At 41.7% G+C, this 20,159-nt stretch overlaps 2 protein-coding genes across 5 annotated transcripts in view; both read right to left on the reverse strand.

The window, feature by feature from the left end:
• LIG1 (DNA ligase 1) overlaps positions 1-20,159 on the reverse strand; it is a 54,332-nt gene that overhangs the window by 11,685 nt on the left and 22,488 nt on the right. For all 4 annotated transcript variants that reach the window (XR_015691381.1, XR_015691382.1, XR_015691383.1 and 1 more), the window contains exons 8-11: positions 3,910-3,997; positions 3,671-3,802; positions 2,352-2,464; positions 1,919-2,020 (exon numbers count right to left, since the gene is read on the reverse strand). Coding sequence is in view for 1 of the 4 variants with exons in the window: in XM_087681818.1 (XP_087537944.1) it covers positions 1,919-2,020; positions 2,352-2,464; positions 3,671-3,802; positions 3,910-3,997 (435 nt within the window). In the remaining 3 variants the exon portion in view is untranslated. The remainder of the gene's footprint in view (positions 1-1,918; positions 2,021-2,351; positions 2,465-3,670; positions 3,803-3,909; positions 3,998-20,159) is intronic.
• Positions 4,108-18,934, reverse strand: LOC148033818 (uncharacterized). The gene is made up of 2 exons (XM_087682256.1): positions 18,247-18,934; positions 4,108-4,130 (listed from the first exon to the last, which is right to left on the reverse strand). Exons 1-2 carry the CDS (start codon positions 18,932-18,934, stop codon positions 4,108-4,110), a joined length of 711 nt encoding a protein of 236 aa, XP_087538382.1.

Raw genomic sequence — 20,159 nt, forward strand, 5'->3', positions numbered from 1 at the left:
TTTTGTTGTTGTTGCTTCTTACCCCCAGAGTTCTTTTGGAATAAGCCGGAATCTTTGCATGGCCAGAAAAGGCAACCATTGGGACAAATTGGACTAATGGTTTGTCTAAGCCTTAGGACCGGTTCCATATTGAATGGGCATTGAAGAATAGAATGTCAATGGTTTGGGACTGTGTGTTTAGCCACTGGAGATGGTGTAGGACAATGAGTCTGGCCAAGACAGAAGATGCACATGTGAGAATGCTGAGATCCATATGCAAAGACACCTATATTCCCTTTAAAGTTTAATGGATACATCACTAGATTCAAGAGGAGGATCCACATGAGCAGGATCAGAGTGATGCCAGCAGTGACTCAGCATTGGACTGCACATGGCATATCACCACCTTTCCTTGTTGAGTTCTGAAGGAGATTGAAGGACATCTTTAGACACATGATTTGGTCAAGGTTTGAAACAAGACCTGCAGCAGATTCAATGAGTCATAAGAGGCCACTCTAGATTACAAGCAAATGACACTTGAAGAGGCTGACATGTTGGCAGGTAACTTTACAATCATTATAGGTGAGGCTAAGATGAGAGAAACTGAGGGAGGACTCGAGAAGACAGTAAACTCAGACTCGGAGGAAAGTGCTAAGGATGATAATGCCTAGAGCTCAAACATGGAGCTCCATAGCATCAATCTTGAGTGTTTGCACGCCCCTACTCCATCCTCACTAGTACCCTAATTGTTCAGTACATGTGAGGATAGTTCGCGGCCATGTTTGCCTGAAATGCATCAAAATCTGCAAACTCAGCTTGTTTCATGTTCCCACATTGTAGTTTCTGCTTGAAGTAGAAGAGAGCTAAGGTCATCAAAGGGTGGAGCTCCTTTTGTGACTTGACATATAGTAGCCTTGTACCTTGCACTTCGGACAAAGTTTAATACAAATTAAAAATGAAGCAAGTCAGTTTAACCTTGTGCCCTTTATAAGTCACTTTCGTATAAATCATTAAGTTCAGACCACATTCACTAGGCCATTTACAAATACCCGAAGTTCATTTATAATCAAAGCTGACTAAGCCTTTGCATCCTCATTCTCCCTTTCTTCAAATTCATCAAATTCTATCCCCTTAATCTTGTGCCCATTTCTTAGAGTTATTGGAATTTTTTTCACTTTTTGCTTCTGTAGAAATAAAGACATTCAGTAAATCCCTGTTGCTGAAGTAACATTGGTTCTGAAAGGAGTGTAGACCATGACAAGTTTGACCAGCCTAACATTACATACTGTTTCGATATAGTACAACTTAAAGTAGCTGCTCTTGTTGTATCATTTTGTGGTACCTCATACATTTTCATCGATGTATAGACACCCAATAAAAGAATGACAGTAAGGATGCCATTGGCAGATGTGCCTTCTCATCGTTTTGGCTGCCATTCTAGTGTTCCCAGATCAGTTTTCTAATGCTAGATCAAAGGGCTCGTCTATAGATAGCATGTCTGCAAGAGGCATGCAATGCTCTACACAAGACAGCTGCAAGTCAGGATGAGAAGGGGGGGTAGCCAGAAATTGTGTTGAGATGATGTAGAAACTCCATGCATACAAGACTAGTATCTAGGTCGAAACATTATTGTATTATACCAATAGCACCAGTGATCTGCTTGTTGTATGCCAAATCCAGCAATAGCATTTTTGGGACAAGTTGGTTTGGTCTTTTTGGTGGGACTCCTTTTTCAAGGAGCTGGTCCATGTCAGGGGGGATCCCTAGTAGATATTAATTTGTTACAGCCTCCCTAGTAGACATTAGTTTGTTTAAAGATATAATTAGCTCTGTCACATGCAACTGAGAAACTAGTATCTAAGACAAGACTGTGCAAGGGGTCAAGACAAAATAAGCATTTCTGTCAGACAAATGTTAATATGTAGTTCATAGAATATACCTTTCCATGTAGTCCTTTTTTAACTTGAGCCAATTGTTGGAACGCTTGGCAGGTTCATAAGTAGCCTCTTTGTCAAGTGTTTTTATTATCAGGCCTTCACAACTGCAAAATGGAACCTTAGTTTGCAGCTGTCATCAAAAGGAATTTAGACATCTCATATCAAGTTTATATTAAAGACAGTACTACAACCAACAACCAGAGAGTAAGCAAGCATGAATATAGCATTGAGAACTGATTTCCATTATTCATGTGTAGCCTACCAGCTCAAAGAGATCAAACATAAGAAGCAAGGCACTACAAAAATATAGAAAGAACCATTTACAATAATAATCCATAAAGTGCAACAGTGAAGAGCCCCATGAATGAATAGAAACATGTTAAAGCATACAGCAAGATGCGATCAATGTAAAAGGATTTGTCACATCAGAACAACCTGTGATTGACAGCATCACGTAAGAAAGTTTGAATCTGCTCTAAATCATTGGAGATTATATTCTTCGCAAAAAGAAATTCTTTAGGTATCTCCGCAAATGATTGGTATAAGAACTGCATCAAACAGTGCTTGCATTAGAAAACTGCTCGATACAGAGATTTGAAAAGGGCGATCAGTTAAAAGGCCAACAAGCCATGATAGTGTCACTTGAGAACAAATTTGAAATGACAGAACAAGAGTAACAAATGCGGATCTAACCAAGACACTACTTTGTTCACATATGATAGTTGCATGTTCTCCAACTAGAACTTGCTGGAGCATCTACTAAAAATCTGAACCCGAAAAGAAGAACTTTTCCATTTACATGTTCTCAGGCTAGAGCTTGCTGTAGCTTCTGCTGATGGTCCGAACCCTAAGCGGAAAACTTTCCTATTAAGAGTCAAGTTGCCTTTTAGTAATAGAAACACACTAGAGATTATTTCTCTCACTTTCCCATCCCAACACTTCTGTCAAGGTGCATAAAGTTGACTTTACTTTCACCTAAAAACGCCACATACCCTTCACCAGCCCAATCACAAGTAGGCTCTACTAATGATGCACATTGCTCAATACTAAGTCCAGGAGAGAATATTAATGTAGGTCATTTACACATGCAAACCAAGCTGCTGTAGATGTGTTTATTTCAGGTTAACTTGCCCCCTAAAATAAGCACCCTAAGAGAGAGTCTTCATATGTTCTCAAGCCTTGAGGGTTTTTCGTGTGAATCAGTAAATGTGTGAAGTTGCCATGCAGCATGCCTTGTAAAGGAGGACCAAATTCTACTCAATTGATCTAACAAGCTGTCAAGGTGTAGCCTCCTATGGCCATCGCTCTTGCAGATTCTGCATATTTAAGCTTAATCTCTTAAGTTTGGTTCTGAATCATGAGATTATTAATAAAAATCCCCTGCTTGATCTGTACTTTTGTCATGTCATACTTGTGGCCACTTAAAGCAAATTTGTACCAACCTTCACACAACTAAATTGTCGGCCACAATTTTTTAATACAATCCAAGTGGCTTCACCATTCCTCTCACTTATGCCTCTCAAGATCAAACAAGCATTCATTCTCAGACTCCTGGAACTGCATGATTAAGAAGTCAGAATTTGGTGGAGTTCCATGTTTTAATAGGTGAATACCATCAGCATGGAGAGAGAGGAACATGCAAAAACAGAAGCGGGAAACCAATAACATGCAAGAATGTATCCAAGATTCTTGAACGACGCATTTGAAAATGTATCCAAGCATTTTGAACAAGACATTCAAACTGAGAAAAGTACCTCTCTGCGGACTCTTAGAGGCTCTTGGAGCAGCTCCCGCCCATTCAAGTACAAAAGATCAAAGGCAAAGACACAGACTTGCACCTTGATGTTATCTAGAAGAACCCCCTTTCGAGCCCGTGTACTAAGAATCTGAATGACAAAAAATTAATCAGGCATAAACACATTTCCACAACCTCCTTAGAAAATCACTCTGACAAAGCTGTATGCTATGGAAGTTGCCTTTCTAATTTTTCTACCTGAAAGGGTAAAATATTGTCTGCCTCTTTGTCAAATGCCACAATTTCACAATCTAGAACAAAAGACTTTACATCTGGCTTCTTGAACCTGGGCCCCAAGGAGAAGCATAAGTAAGGTAGAAACACCCACTGAATCTCAGAAGACACAAACACAGCCTAAATCAGGATGAAAATATGATAAATCAATAGCATCACCTCTCACAACTCCTTTAAAGCAACCACTGAGAACACACATTAAATTGGTTCAAGTATGAAAGAATTAAGTTGTTGGTATATTGCTTCTTATTGATACCATCAGAAATTGCAAAAGGTCTGATTAAGTTTCAGTATATCGGTAGTTGTAACTAGAATAGCAACCTTAGTTTTTGAACACAGCATCTACTACTACATTCATATGCTCCTCTTGTAAAGATGAAGTAATACCTACCAACTTCTAAAGTCTGTCAGTATTTGTTGACACCAGCTCCTTGTGGTCCAGGTTTGGAGCATGGTATGGAGTAAGATTATTAACATGGAACAACTTCAAACTAGAGAGTCATTTCAACTCATAAGTCACATCGTTAGCTTCTTAGAAATGCAATAATGCCCCTCTTTCAAGGTGCTAGCTCTGGTGGAAACTCCTGAACTGCTTCAAAGTAATACTTGTGAATCTTGAGATACCATTGACCTTGTGGAAAATCAACTCACACCGTTTATCAGCTTCATTTGTTTGTTGTTGTGCTCAAACCTGCTTCAATAACCAATAAATGTCTACCACTTGAGTTCCCCATAGATGTCTCCAAGGTTTTGTTGAAAGTATCAATCCTTGGGTGCCCATAGACAATCTCAAAGGGTATCCTCTCGGGTCAATGGTAGGCACTTTCTCCCATTCCGCCTAGCCTTTCTGACAAAAGTAACAAATTATGTCTCTCCCCACCAAATTCCATAATCTATCACATCACTAGCGGTTGATGGTTTTTTAATACGGACCTACATGGGATTTTTACGGACCTTCAGGGGACTTCCAAGTCATAACATGTCATGAGGCACAAGAAGGCACAACGGAATGGCACACAAGATATATCAATAAGCAATCTTTGTATTCATGATATCGAAAGATACAACATTAAGGCACATCTCACGACTACACCCTCGTGACGCCGCACATGTGAGGGTTCACCACTAAGTATAGGGAATCATATGTAGAGTGGCCACCAAGCAAAGCTCAAAGTCACTACTACTCCCAATATAGGTGTTTCTGGCTCCAACACCATGGTATAGCTACAAAACCCATACCCTTACACTCACCCCCGCTTAATGGATTGTTGTCCTCGGCAATCTAAGGGTGGTTTTCTTGACTCATTTTGGGGGTCTTAACACAGCTCATGCTATCAAGCTGGTCAATGTCTACCGCACTACAACTTAGGGGTCTTAACACAACTTATTCTATCAAGCTGGCTAGGGTCTACCCATCTAGACTTGGCTCTTTTTATTCTTTTGCATTCCAATCCACCCTCGACTCAATTACATTTGAGGAGTGGAGGCTTCATAGTCCTAACTGGATGTGGCTTGGCGCTTATAGCTTTGCATGCCAAGCTTTGTAGGCGCAATCCCAAGTTGTCACGCTGCTGGGGTCAAGGCATGGTGGCGCAATTGTAGCCATGTTGTGTCAGGCCTTAAGGGAGGCAATCCATGTGTTGCTCCTTGTGTTGTCCCTCCCTTTCTTCGTGCCATCGCCTTGGGCCTTGGGGACTTGGGTCTCTTGGTTTGTTTCCCAGTACGCTTTGCCCTCATTGCCAAGTCAAGAACTTGGGCTGTTTTCCTTGCCCTCCTTGCCAAATCTTTCTCGCTTGTCTTGAACTTAGACAAACCGGTCAATTCAGCTTGTCTTCTTGCACGGAAGGTGCGATCTTGGCATATGGCACCTCTTTGGCTCTTCTTAGCCACATTTGGAGTTGAAGTTCTTGGAGGGGAATGAACTAAGTCATCATACATAGACCAAATTTTGATTTGCGGAAGTAGAGGTATCTTTGAAGCTCTTAGGGTACGCCCATATTTATGATGCTTGGTGTGTCACGGACCCATAGGATCAAGATGGCAACTCCTTGCACTGCTTGTGGCCTAAATGCCAAGATCTCAATCTTTACCAACATTGAGTATGGTCCCAACAAGTTCCATAGTCCAGAGACATTCACCTTAAGAGAGAGTTGGAGGATTCTCCAAGACTCAACTAGCAAGGTTCCCTTCCATGGCACTAAGTTACCTTGATTGGACCATATTGCAAGCAGTCCCTCATGCTCTCCCTTCTTTGAGGCAACAACCTAAATGCCAAGATCTCAATCTTTACCAACATTGAGTATGGTCCCAATGGGTTCCATAGTCCAGAGACATTCACCTTAAGAGAGAGTTGGAGGATTCTCCAAGACTCAACTAGCAAGGTTCCCTTCCATGGCACTAAGTTACCTTGATTGGACCATATTGCAAGCAATCCCTCATGCTCTCCCTTCTTTGAGGCTTTGTCCTCTAACTCATTCTATCCAAGCTCATAAGGGTTTACCTCTTCGGGCTCAAAGGTGTAGCCAATGACTCCATTGCTGAAGTGCACTTGGTTTCTACTTTGATTCAAGTTGGCTAGGATGGGATGTGGCCTTGGATCAAAAGCTTGGTTTGCTTTGTCCTTAGCCACAATTTTAGCTTAGGGGGTTTTGGAGGCATCTTCGTTCTCTGCTCTCATCTTGGCTCTAGCAGCTTGTCTCCGTCTCTTGGCGTTTGGTTTCACCTTCTTTTGCTTCTCATTCTCATTCTCCTCTCTCTCTCCATCTTTTGTCTTTTCGACCAACTTCGCCTAGGTCTATTGTTTGCTCTTCTTCTTCCTTCAACTTTCTAGCTCTCCATACTGGTTTTTCTAACTTACTTCCTCTGCCTCTTTCTACTTGCTCAATCTTTTTCCTAACTTTCTTCTTCTTGTTTTCTTCTACTTGATTCCTCATATCTTACTCTAGTTTCTTTCTCTTCTAGCTTCTTCCTAGCTAACTCTACTTGTTCTTCTATATCTTTTCTTCTCTTTTATTGTTTCATCTTTTTCTTGATCTTCTCTATGGCTACATGTAATAAGTCTTTTCCTTCTTCTTTCCTATCATCATCTTCTATCTCAACCCATATTTGTATGATTCTCACCTTCAACTCTCTTCCTAGCCAATCATCATTGCGCTTTGTGGATTTGGTTGGTTATTGGGGTTGGGTTTGTCAGGATCGAGGTGTTTCAAGATCTAGGTTAAGCTCCTCCTCGCCCTTTGCTTCTTCTTTGGGTTGTTGAGATAGAGGTGTTCCAAGATTTGGGCGAAGCTCATGCTCTCCCTTTTCTTCTTTCTTCTCTTCTAACTCTTCACTTCTTTCTTTTCCTCCACCTATGTCATCATCTAAGGTAGAAGTGTTGGCTCCATGTAACAAGTGCCTTGCCCAAGGTACTTTCGCCCTTCCATTCTCATCTTCTAAGTCTATCTCCTCATCTATTTTTTCATCATCCTCTTCATCAAAGGCATCCCATGCCTCACAAGAGGGCGCCCAATGGGCCTCACCCTCGATCTCAACAGGTGGAAGTGTTCCAAGATCATAATGGAGCTCATCCTCCCTCTTCTCAAGCTCTATTTCTTCTAACATTGGTTCTTCTTTCAACTAGGCTCCAACCTGAGGGTGCAAGGGTTCATCTTTCTAACATGTTCACCTTGCTTCATCTTCTTTTCCATATCCTAACTCCATCATAATGCTTTCTACATTTAACCGCATATCCATTCTCCATCCTTCTCCCTTCACATACTGTTCCATCATTTCTTTCTTTTCTGGAACTTCTTCGAGTTGGCATTCTCCGAGATAGGGGTAGTCAGTGTAGAGGCATTCTCCTTCTGGGTGGTGGTCGATGGGAAAATCTTCAAGGTAATAGCATTCGTCTCCTTCAAAAGGGTATTCGTTGTAGAGGTATTGGTCTTCGAGGTAGCCTTCTTGGTACTAGTCTTCAGGGTCGTAGTAGGGGTAGTAGTCATCAGCTCCTTGTTGGGGACGAGTTGTTCCAAGGGATGCTTTCGGCTCTGATCTACTTCAAGTATGGTTTGGCCCTCTCTTTGGCTCCTTCAAATCCACAAGCAATCTCCCAATTCCACCTCAACATGATTTCCTCTTGCAGCTTTGTGTCGAGGTCTCGGGCCATCTTCACTTGCCATAGCCTAGCTCTCTCTCACACCATGATCAACTAGTAGTCAACCTCCTCCACGTCTTCATCCACCTCTTCAACCTTCTCTTCGAGATTGCGTAGCACATCTATTCGTTTGTGGGTCTTCCTTAGCACTTTGATGGTCTTTTTTGTCTGCTCAATTAGTTTGAGTCGCAACTCTTTCTTCTTGTATGTGATTTTAAGCCAATGACATAGCTCGTCTTTCTCTTCAAAGAAAGTGTTCTCCCACAGCTTCAACTCTCTCCAAGGCATTTTTGAATGGTATGCCACGCATCCCTATCACGCCACGACTTCCTCTCAACTTTGTTGGCACATCAGATTCTCTTCCAATTTTCACTAGGTAACGCGCCTCGAGGGGTCACGCCATGTCATATCGCATTGTGTCGTGTCGTGTCGTGTCGCATCGTATCATGCCAAGGTCATCGCGTCGCGTTGCGAGACGTGTCATGGTAGGATCTCCTCCGCGTCCGTGAGTTTGCTCCCCTCTCAAGCTAGTATGCTTTGCACTAGAGTTGCTTTGAATATATCAATAAGCAATCTTTGTATTCATGATATCGAAAGATACAACATTGAAGCACATCTCAAGACTATACCCTCGTGATGCTACACATGTGAGGATGCACCAATGAGTATAGGAAATCACATGTAGAGTGGAAACCAAGCAGAGCTCAGAGTCACTACTACTTCCTATATACGTGTTTCTATCTTCAACACCATGGTATAGCTACAAAGCCCAAACCCTTACAAGAGGGATGGGATGGTTTGGGAGCATTTGTAAAAAGTTTGATAACTTTGGTTGATTATGTATGGTGATGTTAAATTCATGAGAAAAATCGAACAACTCCCCACATAAAATACATCACATAATTATTGTCTTTAACAATCTTTGTCTCAAGGACATGTAATTTTAATGTTTAGCCAATAAGAGACATGTAATTTTAATGTAATCTTTGTCTCAAGGACATGTAATCTTAGCCTCTGGTGAACTCAATGCTAAAACTTTTCAAAAAGGCTATAAAAAGGCTCGGAAATAAGAGAGAATGTTGAGAAGAGAGAAAATTCAAACTTTCTTCGCGAAGAGCTGACGAAAATCAGCCATTTATTGTTGTTGCCCTATCTCAACAACTTGTAGATACAAAGAACTAAAGAAAATCGGTCATTTATTGTTATTGCCTTGTCTCAACAACCTATAGATATTGTCACATGCTATTGATTGGTCTTTTCCTACCCCTGGCTACCTCAAAAGGTTCTCCAATGGCTACAAATCAAACCAACATCTCCTCCCTCTCTCTTGCAGGCTGAATGAACTAAAATGCAAACCTCTAAAGACGTTTTTCAAACTTGCATGGGCATTTTTTGTAAGAGGCAACCTTTCCAAATGGTTTTTTCAACATTATTTATAATTAAATAGTAATTTTCAATCTTTAAATATTAAAAATTAATCTAATAATTATTTCCGTGCCTTGAAAAATAATCTAATTGGCCAATAATTAAATTGACTAGGCAATTTCCATTCTCGAGTGTCTTTACACCATCTTTGACCATCAGATTGATGTTAGGTACCATTAGACCCCCCTTCTCTAGTGTCACCGACTGACACTTATGGCCAAATGAATGGCCTAGGCCAACAACTACCACCAAATACCACCAAGTACCTGTGCGGCATAACTTACAGCAACTTTTGCCTTTGACATCCCGTGATTTCCTGGAGTCCCAGGCTCATAAATTTACTCTAACCCCAATTACACCTCACATGTGGAACATTTACTTAACCATGTGATTAGAAATTAATCTACAAGTTTAGTGTGGTTTCAAAAATACATGTCCTCATGATAATAATCCTGTTCTTTTTGTTGATCATCAATCAACAGAGGCCTCAAAGGTCCTGTCTCTTGAACAAATCCAACATTCTCAACATGCTGCCCATGTTGTGTACCCATACCAAGATCAAGTCTTGTGTTCCTTTCAATGCTCTATAATCCTTCAGACTATGATACATCTGTTGAGCTAAAAATGCATCACAAACTGATTAGCTCTTTAAAACAGCCCCAAACCATATAAATTACCAAAAGTTTTGTTAAATTGTGCATCGTCCTAAAGAGTTTCTACTACCTATAAGCAAGACCTACTTTGGGAATATCCTTCTACATCTATAAATAGACCAGCTGCCCACCATTCAACCCGTCCTTGTTTCACAAGTTTCCACCTTTAGCACCTCCTTTAGTGGTTGTCCAGCCTTTGAAGATTGCTGCCATGTCATCATCAGCCCCTCGCACTTGTCCAACTATTGGTGATTGCTCCTACAACCCCAGACAACTACATTCTATAGGGTGCCTTGTTGTTTAGCCATCTCTTGTGCATCAACCAGCTGGCATTGTCATCAGTGCAAGCCCATTCAGCATCCAATATACCATCCTCAACTATCACCCTACTGCCTACTATCTAGGTGACTAGACATTTCAACCTCTGATCAGTGGTACACTATTGTGTTTACCCATTTCCAACCTCCAAACTGATGTGTTTTGTGACCAACCTACACCCTTTAATATTCAACACTCTCTCAGCTCCACTTCGTGGTTACAACACTCAACATCCATCTCCAATGGATATCACTCTCCAACTACTCCCTCAGCCCGCTCCCATAAGATCCACCAACTATTGGACAATTCTGCCCTTGAGCATTCTATACATTCTCTCCTTCATTTCCAGCATTGATTTGTTCACTTCCTAGTTCTCTTCTCTCTCTCTCTCAATGCTCCATCTACTAACTTTTCTTTTAGGGATCATTCACAACAGCCCATCTCTCCTTTATCACACATTCCTTCACAAGGTACATCTCAATTGGAGCACTCCACTAACGAGACTGACCACCTTTCAATTAAGACTATCCACTCGAGACACAACTGAAAGTTCAAGCTCTTCACAATCAAGACCAGCAACAAGTTTGTACAATCCATTTTTATGTGAGTTTGATTTTGTCTATATTGCTCCTTCTATTATGTAGTAACCAACTATAAGTCGCCATGGAGACTCAAATCAGTACCAACATGGTTTTGAAAAAAACTCTATATTTGGATATGTTTCACAAGGTAATCCTTCATCCTCTAATTCATTTGAACATTAGTTTGGTGCTTCCCATTCACCTTCACATTTCCCTCCCTTCCCTTCCACATTCACTTCACATTTAGATGCACATCACTTTACCCTTACTTTAGACCAACAATAGCTTACCCAATCTTAGCACACATTGTCTTTGATGCACATTAACATTTTAGGCCATCACTAGACACTCAAAGGTATACCACTCTACACCCTCATACATCCTTAGTGAGCAGGCCACCCTTTAGCATTGTACCTTACACCCACAAGTGTTAGCTTGTCTTGGCTAGTCGGTTAGCTCTTGGGTGTAGACAATTGGTCCATTTTATGGGCAGGTCGGACACATAGTTGTCAGGTACGAAAAGTACGGTACGGTACAGTACGATAAAATACAGTATTGAATGGTACCTTAAGATTTTATAAGGTACGGTACGATATGTGACATTAATGTGACATTAAAAGTGACATTTAATGTCACGTTAAGGTCACAAATATGGAATGTGACATTAAAGTGACATTTAATGTGACATTAAGGTAAATCTAGGGGAACATGCACGAGAATGACCGTCCGGGCTCTTTGGCGCCCGAACGGGGTTAAGGGGAGCCTAGAGAGTAAGAGAGTCCAAGAATAGTAGGACTCAAGAAAAGTGGACGGCTGGCAGAGGAAACGGGGGAGAGGTGCCAGCACTTATCTAGGCGTGGTTGGGAGGAGAAGAATCACTCGTGCTTAGAGAAGTTTCATCGTTTTGGTTTCATCGTTTTTCTGTCTCATCTTTCATTGGTATCAGAGCCGTGAGGATTCCTGGAGATCTTCAACCAAAGGGTAGTGACGGATTTTCAAGTGCCCCGCGATCTGTTCAATCGACAGTCGACGGACCCGTAAAGCCGTTGGTCAAACGTCAAGTGCCCCGCTATCCATTTAGTCGACAGTCGGTGGACCCGTAAGCTGCTGGTCAAACGATTAGGCGACACGTCACGAAAAAACTTGACGTGACGTGTAAATTTGGTCACGTAACGTATCAAAGGGCAGCCACTTTTTCACGCCTGTTTGAAAAACGCGTAAGCTGATCGTGAGCCACCGAATCCTGGCCACGCCTATGAACACACCAACAAAACACACATCCTTCTCTTTTTCACGGGCTGAACTTGGAATTATTTTCTGATACATGTTTGATCAGTCGACTGCGTGTTCGGAATTCTTCTTTTCAGCCTCGACTATATTTATATCACAAGTACAGGTTCAGCAGAAAGTAAATTCAGGAAAAGGACATTGATGGTCTGCGTGATTATTAAAGAAGGGAGCTGAATACTAGTCGTTCTGCAAAGAACCTCCATTTTCTGCGTGACCGACTTTGTCCAGGAAGATAAAATCTGTTCCTTACTCTTCGGGTTTCTTTCCAAATCAACAGCCACTGCCTGCCATTAAAACCAAGGAAGTACTTTACTTTGTATGCAAATTTCTTATCTTTGCTTTCCAATTCCAGTGTATTAATGGCAGAAAAAGGGAAAGAGAAAGTAATGGAAGGTTCTAGTTCTGGGGACCACCCTATGGTAGATCTCCAAGAACCAAAAATGCAAGAAGAACAGTGGGAAGAATTTTTTGCTACACGAGCAATTTGATGATCTTACTGCTCGTGTGCAAGCTCAGGGGGTTCAAATGGAATTTTTAACTCAAACACTCACTGAAATAAAATCTCAATTAACTTTATTGCTGGAAAGAGATAAAAATAAGATAGAAACCTCGGATGTCCCATCTTCATCGAAAGATTTAGATGTGACTTTGCGAGATCCTAAGGAACCCCAACCTTACCATAAATTGAGGGATAATCCAGTTCTAAAGGATATGAAACCACCTCAATTTTACGGGGAGGAAAAAGATAGGAATAAAGACACAATCTTTAATTTCCTCCAAAAATGGGAAGATTTACATAAACTAAAAAATACCCCACCACATCTCCAAGCACTGGAGGCTAGTTTAACTTTGGGGCCCAAAGCATATAAGTGGTGGCGAACTTTAAAGGAGACGAATAAAATACCTAAAACTTGGGCTCAATTTAAATCCGTCTTTTTGAAAGAATTTCTTCCTGAAAATGAAATGGAAAGAAATTGGGAAGATTGGGATTATGTCAGACAAAAGGAAAGACCCCTGCTGACATATCTGGAGGAATATCGTGAGATAATCCTCAAATTGGAAGGAATAGATGAATTCCAAAAAACAAGAGGATTCATTAGGGGACTAGATAAAGCCTGTAAAAAGGAAGTAAAACGGAGTTTACCTAAGACGCTGGAAGAGGCAATTAAATTTGCATTAATTCATGAAGATAGTATGCGTCCAGGTACACTCACTAGTCTCACTGATACGGAGCCCAAGTCTAAGGAATTGGAAACCTCAAAATTTGTGGGCAAATTTAAAAGGAAAATGCCATTCTTTAAGGGTAAAAAACAACCTTTTGAAAAGAAACCATATATGAGGCCAAAGTTAAGTCCTGATGACTTTGATAAGGCCAAAAAAGAAAAGTTGTGTTTCAATTGTCTATCCCCTAACCATGCTGCTTGGAATTGCCCTCAAAAGAAAAAGAGGGAAGACAAAGGAAAGGATAAGGACAAGGGCAAGGGAAAAGACAAACAAATCCATGTAGTGCAGACCTTAGAATTAAAGGGCCATGAAAAGTACAAATCTTTAGAGGTCTTGCACATGGATGTACAACATAAGTGTATGATGCAAGGCCAAGACAATAAAATATGGGATACAATGGTATCCAATTTGGAAATTGAGATTCAAGGATATAAAGATAAACTTGATTTCCAAATTATGAACATGGAAAGAGCTGATATTGCTCTAGGGAGGGAGTGGCTATGGGGATTGGAACCATCCTTAAAACGTAGTTACCATTATAATACACTGGAATTTGAAAGGGATGGTAAGGCTTTTGTCGTTCAAGGTGAACATGAAGTATCTGATAATCCTTTGCTGTGTTCTACTGAAGTTCAGAAGCTGATAAAGAAGGAAGTTTGTGAGGTATATATGTTATGGTCTCTTCCTGTACAGAACATTTTTACTTTCTGTAATATAAAGCAACAATTTTCTTATGTTTATGAGTTGAATGTTAATAATAAATTAAGTAGTTTGTTAGATGATTTTAAAGATGTGTTTCCTTCTGATTTACCAAGTGGCCTTCCACCAGATAGGGGTGATATAAATCACCCAATTGATATAAATAAGGATATACATCCTATTTCTAAACCACCATATAGGTTAAGTGAAACACAGCATCAAGAAATTGAAAGACAAATTAAGGATTACCTGGATAAAGGGTTTATTCAACCCATTAATTCACCTTGGGCTTCACCAATTTTATTGGTAAAGAAAAAAGATGGTTCTATGCGACTTGTGTTGACTATAGAGCACTTAATAAAATAACGGTGAAGAATAAATTTCCTATACCCAGAATGGAAGATCTTTTTGATCAATTACAAGGGGCAAAATTCTTCACAAAGATAGATTTAAGATCAGGTTATCACCAAGTAAGAATTAAGGCACAAGATGTTTCCAAGACCGCATTTCGTACTAGATACGGGCATTATGATTTTTTGGTGATGCCTTTTGGCCTCACTAATGCACCAGCTACCTTTATGAAGCTGATGAATAGTGTTTTACAGCCCTATCTCGGACATTTTGTAGTAGTCTTCTTGGATGATATCTTGATCTTTAGTAAATCAAGAGAAGAACATTTGGAACACTTACAATTAGTATTCCAACTGTTAAGAACGCATTCCCTTTATGCAAAGAAAACTAAATGTGAATTCTTTGCACAAGAGATCAAATATTTGGGACATATTATCTCAAAAGAGAGAATCAACATGGATCCAGCAAAAGTAAGGGCAATTATTGAATGGCCACCTCCAAGGAACCTGGAAGAGCTGCAGATCTTCCTAGGTTTATCTGGATTTTATCGTAGATTCATTCGAGATTATGCCAAAATAGCTGTTCCAATGACAGACCAACTTAAAGGGAAAGGAAAAAGTTTTAATTGGGGAACAGACCAAAATGAAAGTTTTCAAAAACTTAAGGTAGCTATTGCTACAGCTCCAGTATTATTAATAGTGGATCCCAATAAACCATTTGTGGTTGAAGCTGATGCCAGTGATAAGGCAATAGGCGCGGTCTTATTACAAGAAGATCGACCAGTTGCTTTTGAAAGCAAGAAATCAGACCGTGCAAAACAGAATTATTCTGTTTATGAGAGGGAGCTGTATACAATAGTACATGCAATGAAGAAATGGAGGCACTATTTGTATGGTGCCAAACTCTTGATTTTATCGGATCATGAAAGCATTAAGTGGCTTAATGATCAACCGGATTTACACGGGCGTAAAGCCAGATGGGCCGAACTCCTCCAAGAGTTCGACTATGAGATAAGATATAGAAAAGGAAAGTATAATATAGTAGCTGATGCACTCAGCAGAATGCCCATCATTAATGAATTGAGTTTTACTCAGTTCACTTCCAATTTGCTTGAATCTTTAAAAGGGAAATGCCAGGTTGATCCGGCATATTCCAACATATGGGAAGCAATAAAAAATGGGGATCCAAATGAAAGTGCTTCTACTGAGGAAGGAATATCTGAGGATGTTCAACAAGGAAATGGAGCATCAGGGGTTGCTCAAACTGGATTCAAGTGGAAGAATTTTACCATTGATAATGGTTATTTACTCTACAAGGGTAGGGTATGTGTCCCAAAAGATACAGAAATAAGGCGCCAGATACTCTTTGAGTGTCATGATACCCCTAGCGCGGGACATCCAAGAGTTAATAAGACTTATAGTCTTATTAAAAGGCAATTCTATTGGCCTGGAATGAATAAGGACGTCCTTGACTATGTGGTCAAATGTAATAAATGCCAGGTTAATAAAGCTGAAAGACTGAAAATGGGAGGACTTCTCCATCCACTAGAAATTCCTTCGGGAAAATGGGAGAGTATCTCCATGGACTTTATTGTTGCTTTACCTAGAACACAGAGGGGGCACGACTCTGTGTGGGTGATTGTGGATAGGTTAACCAAAATGGCTAGGTTCATTCCAACTTCAACTGATGTTAAAACACCAGAATTGGCTAGATTGTTCGTAGAGAACATATATCGATTGTATGGCCTTCCGGCAAATATAGTTTCTGATCCGGATAGAAAATTTGATAGCCATTTTTGGCGTGCGGTATTTAGGAAATTGGATACTAAACTTAGCATGAGTACGGCGGATCATCCGCAAACAGATGGGCAAACTGAAAGGGTTAACCAAATTCTTGAAGATATGCTTAGGGCATATGTAAATAAAAGGCAAACTAATTGGGAAGAGTATTTACCGATAGCAGAGTTTGCATATAACAGTGCCAAGCACTCTTCCACTGGATATAGTCCATTTATGTTAATGTATGGGTTTCAGCCCAGAGCTCCTTTTGCAGTAGGACTGCATAAGGAAAAGGTTCAGGCAACTAAAGACTTTTTGGAGGATATGAATAGTATGTTAAAATTTGCTTAAGAAAATATTAAAAAAGCTCAAAATCGAGCTAGAGCATATGCAGATCCTCACCGAAGAGACATCTCCTTTGAAGAAGGAGAATTGGTCTATCTTCAGGTGCCTGAACAAACTAAAACTATGAAAAAGGGACAATGTCCAAAGCTTTCACCAAGGTATTGTGGTCCTTTCATAATACTTAAAAAGGTGGAAGAATTGGCTTACAAGCTCCAACTACCTGCTGGTAGTAAAATACATCCAGTTTTTCATGTAAGTAAATTAAGGAAGAAGCTGGGTGATTTGGATAATCTAATCTTAAATGATGATATTGAGGAGCTATTCAATGACCAATCTAATCCACATGAACCAGAAAAAATATTAAATGTTCGTAATCGACGAACAAGGAATACTATTTATCAGGAATGTTTGGTTAAGTGGAAAGATTGTTCAGAAGAAAGCTCAACATGGGAGCGAGTAAGTACTTTAAAGAAAAGGTTTCCCGATTTACAGTTAGATCTTCCAAGTATCGTTTTCGAGGACGAAACTGATTCTTAAGGGGAAGGAAATGTGACATTAATGTGACATTAAAAGTGACATTTAATGTCACGTTAAGGTCACAAATATGGAATGTGACATTAAAGTGACATTTAATGTGACATTAAGGTAAATCTAGGGGAACATGCACGAGAATGACCGTCCGGGCTCTTTGGCGCCCGAACGGGTTTAAGGGGAGCCTAGAGAGTAAGAGAGTCCAAGAATAGTAGGACTCAAGAAAAGTGGACGGCTGGCAGAGGAAACGGGGGAGAGGTGCCAGCACTTATCTAGGCGTGGTTGGGAGGAGAAGAATCACTCGTGCTTAGAGAAGTTTCATCGTTTTGGTTTCATCGTTTTTCTGTCTCATCTTTCACGATATTAGTACCAAAAAAATTTAACTTCGTTATTTCGAACTATAGATGATAGAACAGATGTTTAAAGTCTAAATAGCAATGCTATTGGAGTACATAAGATGAATACTTGAGGATAACATGCCAAAACCTCTATGGCATATGCCGCATGCGCAACATGCGCTACAACTTACAAGTACATACATAGAAGTGGATACATCATACATGAATGATCATACAAATAAGAGGCATGTATGCTTGAGAAAGAAGAAAGAAAGAAAGAAAGTTATATTAACGTCTACAACAGGCCAAGTTGGCCTATGAGACCAAAATGTTGCATACAAATGTCTAGGAGATTTCAAAAGTCCCAGTGAAGCTAACGTTTATGCTATGTTGAACTAAATTGAGTAGGTACAAAATGATATCTGGACTAGATACAATCTAGAGGTACTCCCAGTGCAGTGTGGAACTGCTCCTGGGGTGTTCATCCTAAGATGTCCCGCATGGGTCGGTCTAGCATGGAGAGGCTAAAGCGGCGGGGCAGGGCCCTCCGATGGCGGCGTAGTATCCCTTGTATCTTCGACCAGTGTCTTCTACGAGGACGGGTACCGGCGGGGCGTGGGCGCCGGGCTTTACCTCTCGCTGTGGCTATTTCTGAGGTGGTCCCTGGGGGTGGGGAGGCCGGTTGGGCTGGTGGAGGCTCGGTGGTGGGGAGGGTAGCTGGTATTTGGTAGAAGTCGTTGAGTGTGCGTTGGTTGGTGGCTCCTTGTTTTTGCTCCGTGGTTCGTAGGAGGTGGTCTCTGTGGCGTCGTATTTCCAATAGAAAGAGCCCCAGGCATCTCTGGTCTTTGAATTCCATCACCTTGGAGAGTGGTCTGAATCCTTCACTGAATAGACAATGGAAGCGTCCCCGGATTTCGTAGTACACTGGGCATCTACAGATATAGTGTTCCTCTGTCTCTGGCTCGAGATGGCAGAGCTGACAGATTCGATCTTCTGGGGGGAGGGGGTTGGCCCCGTATCTGCCCGTTTCGACCCGTAGTTGGTGTGAGGACGTGCAGATCTGTCCAATGGCACTTCTGACCCCGTGAGACAGGTGTGTGTCCATGTAGCTTGGGCGGGTGATGAAGCCGTCCGCGGAGATATGCAGGAAGTGTTCTCGGTAGAAAGCCTTCTTGGTTCCTAGTTCCGACGTGGGGGTCACCCATGTCCTGGCGGTGTCTGTCTGGATGATATCCATTCTGGTGATGCGATTCACCTCCTCTCGGCTGAGCTCCAGGTGTGGGCAGTCTAGGCTGTATTGTAGTGGGGGGAGGTGGTCCATGTGCAGGCCATGGAGCCGTAGCCAGGTCTCTATTCGGGCATACCAGCACTCAGTGTCCCCTTGTGTTGCTAGCTGTTTGGATGACTTCAGGGCGAGTCTGAGGTACCGATGCCAGGGCAAGTCCCATATTCGGCGCAAGAAGATCACGGTCTAGAAGAGGGCCTCGGCCACGAGAGGCGGTGCCCCCAGCTTTGCGCGGATGATCTCGTGTGGTACGGAGGGCTTGCTTCGGATCATCCGTGAGATCATAAGTATTAAGGGTCTCTCCATCTGCTCCCATCCCTCATAGGTGGCCTCCTCCTTAGGCAGTGGCTGATCCTGTGGGGCCCTCCGCGTGTGGTAGAGATTGGACCCCCATATGGGAGTCCCGTACAGGAGGGCTGGTGTGACCAAGGTGTCAAAAAGCCAGAGCTTTGTCCGGGGTTCCTGGAACTGTATGCGGGCACATTGGTTCTCCATTGACCCGAGGGCTGCATAGCCTCGGATTAGTCTATCTTTTGCGGCTTTTCTCAGGGTAAATCTCGGTCCAGAGAATGTAATCCCCAGATAGACGTATCTTTGGACCACGTCCACGGTTTCTCCGCCGTATGTGAAGGGAGGTACCGACCGTCGGAGCCATTGGGTTGACGTGTTGAACACCATGACCTTGGTTTTCCCCAGATTCACAGTTAGGTCTTTGTCTTGGCAGAAGGCCTGTAGTGCGTCCAGTTGGCGCTGTAGCCCTTCGGGTGTGCTGGAGATGAGGACTATGTCGTCCGCATATAGTAAGATAGGTATCAGTGTCCCTCCCAAGCTCGATCCCTCCTCGCCCAATCTATCTATGTACTCTTAGATCTCATCAATGTAGAGGCCAAATAGGGTGGGTGAGAGTGGGCATCCCTGCTTGACTCCGATGGTGCTGGTGATCTCCTTTGACAGCCCTCCCGATGCCCGAACTCAGCCCGTTACCGATTCGTATAGTGCCAGTATCCCCCATCACATTTCAGTTGGTACCTCCAATTCCTGTAGTCTTTGCGTGAGCCTCGCTCGTGGGACTGTGTCAAAGGCCTTGTGGAAGTCCACAAAGCAGCAGTACACCCGTCTTCAAGATTGGATCCTATTTAGTCCAGAAGGGCTCATGTGAGCCTAATAGAAGAGACGGGTGAGAGAAAAGGAAAGAATGGTTCTAATTCAAAAAAATCTTGAGAAACATTTCTGAATACATTAGTAAGGAAAGATAATGAAT

The sequence above is a fragment of the Lygodium microphyllum genome, chromosome 7, assembly GCF_053477565.2.
Source record: "Lygodium microphyllum isolate KBCC chromosome 7, Lygodium_microphyllum_v1.1.10, whole genome shotgun sequence".
Classification (NCBI taxonomy): domain Eukaryota; kingdom Viridiplantae; phylum Streptophyta; class Polypodiopsida; order Schizaeales; family Lygodiaceae; genus Lygodium; species Lygodium microphyllum.

Bases quoted from the DNA above. Each gene is read 5' to 3' on its own strand.
- LOC148033818 (XM_087682256.1), bottom strand. From the start codon at position 18,934: ATGGACCACCTCCCCCCACTACAATACAGCCTAGACTGCCCACACCTG. The intron at 4,131-18,246 runs GTAAAGCCCGGC...GTGTGTTCTCAG, and splicing joins AGAAATAGCCACAGCGAGAG to TGGTTGCTTTAAAGGAGTTG.